We start from the raw sequence: 12,564 nt of genomic DNA on the forward strand, positions 1-12,564 counted from the left end.
GATCCAAGTACTAGGGTGTACAGCAGACTTGATAGGGTTTTAATTAATAGAGAATGGAGTATGGATATGCCTAATATGTATGCTCATTTCCTTCCTGAAGGAGATTTTGATCATACTCCATGCTTAGTGAAATGTGCTGGTCAGACTGATTGCTTCAAAAAACCTTTTAAGTATTACAACATGTGGGGTAAATCTCCCCTTTTCTTATCTAATCCGTCCTTGTGGTGGAGTGATCAGTTTCAGGGTACTAAGATGTTTAGACTTGTTAAGAAGTTAAAGAACTTGAAGAATCATCTTAGGCAATTTAATAAGGATCACTTTGCAGACATTAAGACTTCTACTATGCTTTCCTTAAAGAGACTGGAATCTATCCAGTCTACTTTTGCAGAGGATCCCAGTAGCACTGTTTGGCTGGAAAAGGAAAAACAAGCCCTTTCTGAGTATCATGATCTGCAGCATGCTTGTTCCATGTTTTTAAGTCAGAAAGCCAAACTTGCTTGGAGTAAAGATGGGGCCAGGAATACTAAATTTTTCCATAGAGTTATTAAGAGTATATTTATAAGGAATCAGGTCTTGAGCGTCACTGATATGAATGGTATTGTTCAGACTAACCCTCAGGCAAGTAAGGAGTCCGTTCTGAACTTTTATAAGCAGCTGTTGGGAATTGAGGTATACACTGATTCTGTGAATTTTAAAGTCATTCAGAAGGGTAGTATATGCACCTCTAGTCATTAGAATATCTTGTTAGCTCCTGTTACTGGTCAAGAAGTGAAGGATGTTTTCTTCTCTATTCCTAATCATAAAGCACCAGGGCCTGATGGCTATTCCAGTGCATTCTATAAAGACTCCTGGGATGTGATTGGAACTGATGTGAGCACTGCTGTTTTAGATGTCTTTAAAACTGGGAAGTTGTTGAAACAAATCAATGCCACTGTACTCACACTTATTCCTAAAAGCAAGAGGCCTACTCATGTTCATCAATTAAGGCCTATTGCTTGCTGTAACGTACTTTATAAGTGTATTTCCAAGATTATTTGTACTAGACTGGCTAAGGTGTTGCCTGAGTTAATCAGCTTGAATCAGGGGGGTTTTATCAAGGGCAGAAGCATCATTGAGAACATTATGGTGTGTCAGGACCTTGTGAGGCTGTATAGCAGGAAATCTTGTACCCCCAAATGCATGTTTAAGGTTGATCTCATAAAAGCTTATGATTCTATAAGCTGGAAGTTCATGAGGGAGAATTTGGTGGCATCTAATTTTCCTCCTCAGCTCAGGGATCTGATCATGGAATGTGTTAGCAGTGCTACATTCTCTCTTGCAATCAATGGTGATACTTTTGGTTTCTTTCAGGGAAAGAGAGGTTTGAGACAGGGTGATCCAATGTCTCCTCTCCTCTCCTCTTCACTCTTTGTATGGAATACTTAAGTAGAATTCTGGAATGTGCCACTACCAAGTTGCCTTTTAGGTATCATCCCTTGTGCAAATCCTTAATGCGTACTCATCTAATGTTTGCAGATGACCTCCTTATGTTCTGCAAAGGGAATGCCACTTCTATGATGGTCTTGCTCAGAGGGTTCTCATCCTTTTCTAATGCTTCTGGGTTAAGAATGAACCCTCAGAAATCTTGTGTGTACTTCAATGGAGTTCATAATGCCTTGAAAAAGGATATTTTGAGTGTCTCTGGTTTCAGTGAAGGACAGCTCCCTTTCAAATATCTGGGAGTTCCCATCACTACAGGCAGATTACTTAAGCAAGACTGTGCTGTGTTAGTGGATAAAATTGTGGAAAGGATAAGGAGCCTGGGTGCCAAGCAGCTTTCTTATGCTGGTAGATTGATCCTAGTTAGCTCTGTGCTTTCTACTATGCATTCTTATTGGGCATCCATGTTTGTTCTGGCAAAGGGTGTTTTGAATAGGGTTAATGCTATCTGTAGGAATTTCCTATGGGAAGGGGGCTCTGAATTCCATAAAGCTCCACCTTTGGCCTGGCAGAAAATTGTGTTCCTAAGAGAGAAAGGGGTCTTGGCCTCAAAGACAGTCAAACTTGGAATCTAGCTCTTATTGGTAAACTTTTATGGTGGGTATCTGTGAGACCTAACAAGCTTTGGGTGCAATGGGTCCATCATGTGTATCTGAAGGATAGACCTTGGTTTTCTTATTCTCCTAGTAGTGATTCTAGTTGGCACTGGAGGAAGGTGTGTCAAGTTAAGGATACTATTAGTCCTGGTTTTGTTGATGGTGACTGGTCTATTGGTTCAAGGGGTTACACTGTGAAGAGCTGTTATAATTGGCTTAGGGAGCATAGAGATGAGGTAACTTGGTACAAGCCAATTTGGTGCCCCCTGGCTGTCCCTAAGCATTCCTTTGTGGCTTGGCTTATCTCTAGTCAGGCTCTTATGCTGAAGGACAGTTTATTTCAGTATAGAGTTGCTGATGATAACTGGTGCTGCATCTGTGCCCTGAATATTGAGAGTTATTTGCATCTGTTTCAGGACTGTGTTTATTACAGAGTTGTGCTCACTGAAATTGCAGGATTGTTGCAGTGTTCTATTGGGCAGTCTGGTGTCCTGGCTCAGATTAATTCTAGAAGATGGAGTAAGCATAAGAAGAGTATCCTCACTTCTGTGGTGCTGGCTGCCTGGTATTTAATCTAGTGGCAGAGGAATGAGGCTCGCTTGTTTGGCCGTGTAGCTGCTCCAAAGGTAGTTGCAAGGCAAGCCATAGATGTAGTAAAGAGACATTTTCAAACCTGTCATATTAGTATTGTCTCGCCTAATGATAGAAGTTGGTTAGATAGAGTGCATTTCTTGTAATATGGGCACTAAATATGGCATTACTCTAAAGTTGTACTTGTATTGCTGATTTGATATGAATGAAAGCTTACATTTTAGCAAAAAAAAAAAAATAATAATAATAATTATAATGCGGGAAAGGAGGTTGATATCGGTTTGGTTGATGGGCATGGTGGCTCTCTTCGTCCTGCAGATTTGTTGCTTTATTCTTGGGACAGAGGGCGTGATGTGTGCGTTGACTTGACAAGGTCATCTCCTTTGACTCAGACTGGGATGACGGATTTTGTGCCTGGCCGGGTTGTCGATGATGTTGCTCAGCGTAAGTGTGCTAAGTACGGGGATTTGTGCGCGACAGCGGGTTATGGTTTCCTTCCTTTCTCTTTCTCTTCACTTGGGGAGCTGGGTTCGGATGTTGTTGCCTTGCTCAAGCAGATCCAGAAATTCTCGGTATCTCAGGATGCGGGGGCTCGGGTGGCCGCTTACATTTTTACTAGACTTAGCTTTGCTGTTGCTAAGGGTGTGGGAGCCCAGATTGTCTCTCGGCTCCCCACCAATTTCATGTAAACTTTTATTTTCCTTTTAATGAAAGCAGCGCGCATCCTATAATAATAATAATAATATATTATAGATAACCAAAAATGGCAGGTGTTACAACCTCCCCCACTAAGAAAATGTTTCGTCCTCGAAACTTAAAGGAGAAAAACAAGATTTAAAGAACAAAGATTTTTTATAACTTTTCGGCTATCAAACCAAAAGCCATTTTTTTTGTGGTCTATATGACCAGTTTTCTAAATCGAACTATTAGAAATTACTTGTCTCTTCTCATTGAACGAGAGAATACCTGTCGCGAACAAGAATCCTGTCGTCCATGATTAAGGCAAGTTAAAATTTGAAAAATCAAATCTCAAACCAAACGTTAGCAAGTACCGAACCGGTCATTAGACATCTTTAATGACAAGTACTAGCAACCAACCAACGTCGAAATCCAGAGGACGATGTTTAAACTTTACTTAAAACCATAGGACAAATCAAATTTATGAATACAAAACAATACAAATTTTGAATGTTTTTCGAGGCATCATCTACTTTATTAAAAGGAAATCTGGAATATTTACAAACAAACTTTGAGGCATTCTGAAAACAAAACAAGTTTAAATACTAACCAAGAGTAAAACTAAAATAAAGTTTAAAGTTGTAAAATCATAACCCAAAATTTTAAAATTTCCAAGATAACCAATTTTTGTAGAAGTCAAAACTCAAAAATTTAAAATCTCCATAATAACCCAAATTTTTTAGTGAGCAAAACTCTTGTATAAAATGGACATACACAAAGAAAAAGGTTAGCGATTAGTCAAAACAAAAGTTTTCAAACTTAAGCAAAGGTCGAAAAACATGAGAGCAGCTGAAACAATCAGATGCTTGAGAGAAGAAGGGGGAAGGAAAGACTCAAGAGCCTTAAAAAGCTCTCTCAAGGGTTATAAAAGAGGTTAAACATCTCGAGATTCTTGGTAGTAAACCCAAGGTTTTCCATATCCATCGTAACCATACCAAGTCTGTCAACAATAGGCAACTAAGTTGTCAAGCTCACAGTTGCCAAACTACCTAGTCTAAACCCTTCAAGATAATCGATTGATACAACTTCCACCCAAACATCTTACCTAACTTATGCAACTCTCAAAACATCATGGTAAAAATCCATCAAGTACTTCAACATCCAACCGACTAACTAAATTCCTCAAGTTATCAAATCCATAAGACTCCTCGAAACACCGAATAGAAATCACCGTCTAACAAATCTTTGATGAGAAATCCTCTGAACTGAAAGCAACAATGCCTCTAACATCCACACATACCATCTAACGAAGCTAACGATCTCTTAGCAATTCATCAAATTTCTAATCATCACGCTGTAACAACGAGGGGTACTATCTCAACCAGTCCACAATCTTATCGATGTTCTAAAAGTCCTCAATTGAAAATCTCATGTAAGGTAGTTCGCACCCAAAAATCCTCAAAACATTAATTTTACTGAGGTAAGTCATAAGCACATAAGGTACACAATCTTCAACTTCAAGATCTTACATTTCTCAAGTAAACACAATCAACCTCACAATGCGATTGTGTAAGGACATTCCTTTTTCTCAAGACTAGCTCTAATCAACCCAGATAAAGTTAAGTCACACAACCAAAAGTTCATAAGTCACAACCTCACAACAGAACTCAACGATCTAAATCCATAAGAATCGGAACTGAGATTAATCTCGATCAACCAATAACGATACATGGTTACTATAAAAGTCTCTATTTATAATGTCGAGAATATGCAAGTTAGCTATAATCCAAAGCCAACTGATATGCTAAAAACCTAACTCCATAATCCACTAGTCACCATTCAAGTTAATCCTCAATGAATAAAAGTTCTTACAAGAGAGGCATTAGAGATGAACCCACTATCCTTAAATCATAAGTAACAAGGTTTCACTAAGCCTCAAAGGCACATACTTTCACCATTGTTCACCAACCACTAGCTAGTCTAACCAATGAATCTCGAGAGAATAAACCGCAAAAGAGGGAGAATCGTAAAGAGAGATTCTCATTCACCAGAATAGGAAATGAAGATTTATAAGTGTGAAGGGAGAGGAACCTTTATCGCAGACTAACAAGATCTAAGGTCAAAGAAGGGATCTTCAGGCTTTCTAAGTTGCAAGGGGATTATAGGATCACTCCATGTTCTTCTAGAGAAACAAACACACCAGTTTTGGGTCGCTCCAACTGATGGATCTGTTGGAGCTTGTGTCCTCCACAAATTAGTGTGATAACATTAATAATTCTCTTAAAGGATCACAAGGGTATACTTCGTATTTTAATCAGTTGATTAACGTTTACCTAATAACGGTTGGCTTGCTAGAAAGTTTGACGTTATTATCATACAGATGGCGGTGATCAACTGGTCCCTAAAGGTCACACCTATAGGATGTGTTTGAGAGAAGTGGTTATAGAAATATAATCACATTGATGCCTTATATGACTAAACAGTTAGTCAATGTGTTGGTGAGACAATTATTTAATGAAGATTAAATAATATTAGTTGAGACGAATTAAATGTCAATTCGTAAATTGAATATAATAAGTTATATTTAATTAAATGTATGTAATGTTAGCTTGGACGAATTAATCTGTTAATTCGTAATTAAATGTAATCGGTTATATTTAATATCAACAAGATGAATGTGTCATAGTTGTAATAGTAAGGGTACTCAAACCAAGAGGTCATGGGTTCGATCCTCACTAGATGACAATTTACACATTTTATACATTTTTGGAATAACCGAAAATAAGGATTTTAAACCTTATTATTTCGGTTCCTATGGGCCGAAAATTTGGAAGAGAAAATCAACCCATCTACTCCATATACTCGGTTATAAGGAGAGTAGGGGATTTCTCTTTAACCGAATTTTCTTTTTCCCAATTCTTGCCTCCTCTCATCGGAAAAACACAAGAAACCTAAAATTAATCAGTTAATTTTTGGATCGATTCTAGCAAAATCAAAGGGCATTTCTCGGAGCATCTTGGGTGCAACTAATAGGCGAATATCATTGGGATATTGTTCTTAGGCCGAATTAGCAAGGACCAAAGGTTGTTTCTTAATTCTCTACCCTTTTGTTTATGTAATTTATTTTATGACTCGCATTCATCATTTATAAATTCGTTATAGTCCTTATTTTTAAGGGATGCATTCAGATAAATCCCACAAGATCCACATTGTAATCATCTCTTAGTCTACTGCAACATCGTGAAACTTGAGACTACTCTTGGTCGTTTGGTTTGCAGCTTGAGCAAAACTGAATCTGGGCTGGAAACCACCGTTGTATTTTCCTTGCACCACCAAGTTCTCGTCCCTTCATCTTCTTCTTCGGGGAAACAAGACATAAATTCAATGCTAGTTATTGGGTTACACAAACACATAAGCTAGCAAACAAGTCCTTATTTGTTTCTACTCATCTCTCACTACATATTTTTAACTCGTCAAGTCATTTTTAGTCTTTTTGCCTTAAGATCAAAGTGTGAGCGTCGGGAGCAGTATGCTCTGATACCAACAGTAATCCCCTACAAAATCTAGTACAAAACAATGGCGGAAACACTGTTGAATGGGATTAAATCACAATGATAAACTAAATAACTCAAACTTGGATTAAAATAAGTATAATCCATGGGAACATTCCCAAAACGGTAAGTCGATACAAATGCCACTTTTACAAAAGGGCTAAAAATTAAAACCTCAAAAGTGTGTAAAAAAATCCAAAAGAAAAATAAAAACAAAAGAGTAGGATCTACTACTCGCTAGCTCTCACTTGAACCCCAGCAAAAACCAACACCTGTCACGTTATAAACATAACAGCCACAATCAGTGGGGAGTAACTCAGGCGTTCTCCCAGCCACATTTCATCAAGTTGAATAAGCAATGCTAAAACCACAATTACTTGAAATATGAAACTCAGTACATCATAATACGTTAAAACATAAATAAGCAATTGAACAATTGAAAATCCAAATAAAGTCCAAAAACATTAAAGTATAAGATACAATATCAAATACTCCTTATGGAAAACCAGCTTAATGTCTTAGTATTGATTTTCACTCAGGACTATGCTAAAGTACCATAATACCACTCAACTATAATAGGGCGGCGACTTACCCCACTGTGCATCACTCCAGGATAACACCGGCACGAGGCCCTAGTCTAAGATATGTACACAACTCCTGGAATGACTTCACACCCAGTTCGACTACTGATGCATCACTCCAGGATAACACCAGTTCTATAGCTAATGGCAACAACTTATTACACTGATGCATCACTCCAGGGTAACACCAGTTGTATAGCTGAAAGCACAACTACGCATATCCTAAGTTATTATCCTAAACCTCACACATAACTGTTCCATAAGTATTCAAAACCACCTCAAAAGTGTTCATTATTCAAATCCTTTAAAAGGAAAACCTTCCAAGAAGACAATTTCTAAAAAATAGTAACTTTCTATAAATAGAATCTTACTTAGAATAAATACCTTCTCAAAGTAGGAACTTAATAAAAATAGTAACATTCTAAAAATAGAAATTTGGTAAATATAAAAGGTTACTAAAAGTAGTAATATAGTAAAAATAGTAATTATTCGATATAGTAAACCGTTGAACTAGGTATTATATCAAAATAGCTAATAATAGGCCTTGAGACATATATCCTAAATTAATGTATAAAATGTTGAATTCATTTTTAAGAGGACTTTGAAAGATGAATTAAATCCATTTCTAAATGGCAAAGGCTGATACCGTCGTTTAGTATAAAAAATAATACCTAAATATACTAACAGAAGCTAGTGATAAGTAGGGTCGATCTCCACAGGGAGGCAAGGCATCTATCTAAAATCCGTCTCTCTAGGTCACAAATGGGGGGTTTTAAGTTTTGTTTTCTAAACTACTAATGGTTTAAGGGCAAGAGAAATAAAGTAAGAGCAATAAAGTGAGAAAATGTGATAAAAGTGATCAGATAAAAGAGAGTATGTCAGGATTTCGGTTCTTTATGACAGTTTATCGACTCAGTTGCAAAAAGCCTAGACAATCTACTGTGAGAAGGATAAGGGAAAGGTCTTTCCGGTCCACTTTCTATCCTAGATTTCCACTAACTTAACTTCCGTTCTCATTAGGGTAGTCTACTGTTCATAGCAGGTCTGTTTATTCCAATCTTCCGATCCAGGAACAAATTTAACCAAATTAAAATAATTTAGAAGCATGCATTCAACTAAATTGGTGTTGCAGTTATATTGCTATTGGACAGATTCTCACAAGTAAACCATCTAGTCTATTCGCTACATCGTCACAATCCTACCATGGATTCCCTAGTCCTAACATAGAAGAAATTAGCTACTCAAACTACTAATGGTGTCAACAATAATAATAATGAGCATACTAATCAAAAGCATGATGGAATAAAGATGATTAAGGATAAACTAAATTAGGGCAGAAATATTAAATAGAGAAAGCAAAAATTTAAAGCAAACAAACAAAAAGATTAAGATTAAGAGAGAAAAGTGATTACAATCTAAAGCAATCCGGCGTAAAGATCAATCCAATAGCAAAGCAAGAGATTAAAGGGAAGAGAAAAAGTGATTAAAAGTGAAGAGTGTATGAGAAAGGAGAGTTTTTGACCTAATCCCGACTTCCTTTATATAGGGAAGTCATTATTAACATAAAATAAACCTAACACGGGATAAAAATCCCGAGTATATAAGCTAATCACTTGATCGAGTAACTTTATATCACTCGATCGAGCAAATCCAAACTAAAACCTCTCGATCGAGTAATTTAGGTACTCGATCGAACACTTATCAAAAAGGCACTTTCGATCGAGTAGAAAAAGGAGTCGATCAAACACAATTGTACTCGATCGAGTACTTTCTAGCGCACAATTTCTGCTTCGCGCACTGAAATTCAAACGGCTGCCATTTCTTCGTTACTTGGGCAAACAGGGCGTTTCCGCTTGCGTTGGAAATCTAAGAGGACAATCATTCATCTTCAATTGGAATCACCTGAAAATCAGTTGTAGAACTCGAGATATGGCTCTTCAAAGTAGGCACTAGCAATTTGAAGTTCTTCCTTTGCTCACCTAGCTATCTTACTTCTTTGCGCATCATAATTAGTAATTTCCAAGCTCCGACTCAACTCATCTCATAAATGCATGCATAGGGACATGTATTAAGCTTGATTATGCTCTTTTCTGGTTCATACCTACAAATAACGCAAGACAAACCAAAGTAGACAATCCGGGGGACATTTGTAGCTAAACACTACACAAAATGCATAAAAATGCGTGCAAATGAAGTACGAAATACGTATATAAAATGCACGCATCAAATCTCCCCAAACCAAACCTTTGTTTGTCCCCAAGAAAATTAAATGCAAACTAATGGAACGGAAATGAAAACTCAGGGCTAGCTATAACTTGTCTACTTGAACCAATTTAAGGCAACAGAAATCAACAATTACAACTACGACGGTCAACAAGCAAACGAGTTATAAGATGTCCATAAATAAAGCTGACCTATCGACCTTGCAAGACCAACAAAATTGGACTCTCACGTGATCACTCTTCTCTCATGAAGCAAAGGGTGAATTATATATGTATAAGAGAGAAAGAGAAACAATCACTCACCTAAACTGCGACCTACATAACATGCATGCAACAAAAATGATTGACGATTCAAGTACTACGCATACACTCCAACCAACAATGTTCGTCACAGCCGAGAGCTTACAAATAGTATGGGAAAGTGAGGTTACAGGTGAGAAAAGGTAAAACAGATTATGGAAATGTGGAGGTAAAGCGTCAAGCTAGTTCCTAAACAAGACCATATGGGACCATCCGAATCTTAGCTGTCTAGAAAATAAAGCACAGGTGCCCTTCTTTGGCACATATCTCACTATCCAATACACTATCTCCTAAAAAATATATGAATAAAACGGAGGAGTGAGACCGTCACAAGATAAAAATAAGCACAGTCGGTCTCTTATTATTCAACCAAACTCAAAAATTTTCAACTTATTTCTTCTTCTGATTTCACGTGGGATTTTCACACATTTTTTCAATTTTTTTTCTAACTTTTTTTTTTCTTATTTTTTTTCTCACGTGTCCTTTTCTTTTTTTTTCTTTTTCACGTTTCTTTTTTTTTTCTTTTCTTCATCCTTTCTCATTTTCCTACCAACTCCAGACAATAAAAATGAGCCAAACTCGCAACATGGATCAAAATACCACAACAGTCACACTAAACTAGCTTGACAAGGCAGGCTAATTACGGATGTAGCTAATGGGTCAAAAAGGCTAAATTTGGTTTAAGTGGAGCTAAATGGGTGAAAAATGTAAGAAAAGGAAATTTGCAAGCACCTCCCCGCGTGTGACACCGACCACAAACCCGAATTTATGCAATTGACAAGAAATCGAATGTCATAAATGTGCAAAAAGATGAACATGCTATGCAAGGAGTACTACTCTCAATTCCTATGTAAACCGGTCATGAATGTCACCAGTTATAAGGCTCTAAATCTCAGAAATTATAGAGTAGGTTGCCAATTTATCAGGTCAAGTCTACACAGTCAGCTAAATTTGAACAAAAACTCGTAGGTATGCGTAAGACTCAGCTAATAACTGTCAATAGAGTGCAAGGCTCAAGTAGAAATGACAAGTTACAGTGCAATGTCATCACGGAAATCTACCGTTCCGACTCAATCTATATGCAAAAATAAACGTGAATATTTTATTAATTTTTGAATTTTTTTTTATGGGATTTTGATTTTTATGGAAATAAACAAGCAATTAATACAGAAATTAAACGTGATAACAGAAATGCAAATAAAAACAAGATGCAGACACAGATATGGATGCATAACCTCCCCAAACCAAACCGTACAATGCCCACATTATACCCAAAACAGGGAAATAAAATGCAAACTAAAAAGGAGAGAGAGTGTAGATGCGGAAAACTTACAAGATAACGCGAATTAGAGACCTCCCCAAACCAGCCAGCAACATGGGAGGTCGCTAAAAGCTTCATAGCAATGCCAATGGAAACGAATCAAAGCAGAGAAACTCGAACGAGAAGATATAGCGCTCGATCGAGGAACAGGAGCTGCGAAAATGGTCGATCGAAAGGAATGAAAACACTCGATCGAGTGGTACCTGCAGACCACAAAAGGCGACCAAAAACCAAGTCTAAAATTGTTTATAGTCTATGGTTTGTAAACCAATTATTAAGCACATAACAAAACTAAAATGTTCGAAAATCAACTAAAAAGAAATTTAAATTCCGGGTTGCCTCCCGGACAGCGCTAGTTTCAGATAGGTCCCAGCTCGACGTTCTTCTTATCATCCAACGACAGATATTAATGGCCCACGCCAAGGCTTTTAACTGAATGATGTCCCCTCAGCGTCCATCAGCTTGACCTTAGGCCTCCATACCATCGCATCAACAGGAGAACAACAACTTATTGCAGCATAATGGCCTCCACCTTTGGCTCTCTTTCGCGCTGTCTTCTTGTACGGCTTAGCCTCGTCCAATCCTCCGCCTGGTTCATCAATCCACACTATTCCAGTCTCCAAGGTCAACGTATGATGCCCACCTCCTGGGTCTGTCAACCCATCAGTTCCTGCAGAAGAAGTAACAAAGGAATTAACCTTAATTGCAGAATTATCGTCTGAAATAAATTTAGACGACCATTTATTATTAACAGCAAAAAGTTACTCGATCGAGCACTTATGTAACCCGATCTAAGTATTTTTTCAGCATTTGTACTCGATCGAGCAACTTGTGTCACTCGATCGAGGACTTGATTTTCCTCATTGCTCGATAGAGAGCTTTCACCCTCTCGATCGAGTACTTCCTCTGTAATTTCATTCGATCGAGCAAAGTAGGGCTCTCGATCGAATGATTGAGCATGGGTAGGCGAGACTGCATCGTATTGTCCCTCTTGAACGGTATCCTCAGTATCTGAGCCATCATTTTCAGCATTAATAGACAGAATCGGTCCTTCATAGGGAGTATCAATCCAGGTGCGAATAGAATAGACCGTCTCAGGTTGCTTAGAAGTTTGCTCAGCAATTACTTGGGCCAACTGAGTCTCAAGTTTCTTGATAATGGCGTCTTTAGCTTGCACAACCTCATGCATTTGAAGGGCAAGTGCCTTCACTACAGACGTCAACTCAGCAATTTCTTCTTTCTGCT

The 12,564-nt window shown here is 37.7% G+C and overlaps 1 protein-coding gene across 1 annotated transcript; it reads left to right on the plus strand.

Annotated features, from left to right (window-relative positions):
• Window positions 1–60: 60 nt before the first annotated feature.
• Window positions 61–2,653, plus strand: LOC141601738 (uncharacterized). Its single transcript, XM_074422039.1, has 4 exons — window positions 61–709; window positions 767–1,360; window positions 1,516–1,902; window positions 1,992–2,653. Exons 1-4 carry the CDS (start codon window positions 61–63, stop codon window positions 2,651–2,653), a joined length of 2,292 nt encoding a protein of 763 aa, XP_074278140.1.
• The last annotated feature ends 9,911 nt before the right edge of the window (window positions 2,654–12,564 follow it).

Source organism: Silene latifolia, chromosome 9 (assembly GCF_048544455.1).
Source record: "Silene latifolia isolate original U9 population chromosome 9, ASM4854445v1, whole genome shotgun sequence".
Classification (NCBI taxonomy): domain Eukaryota; kingdom Viridiplantae; phylum Streptophyta; class Magnoliopsida; order Caryophyllales; family Caryophyllaceae; genus Silene; species Silene latifolia.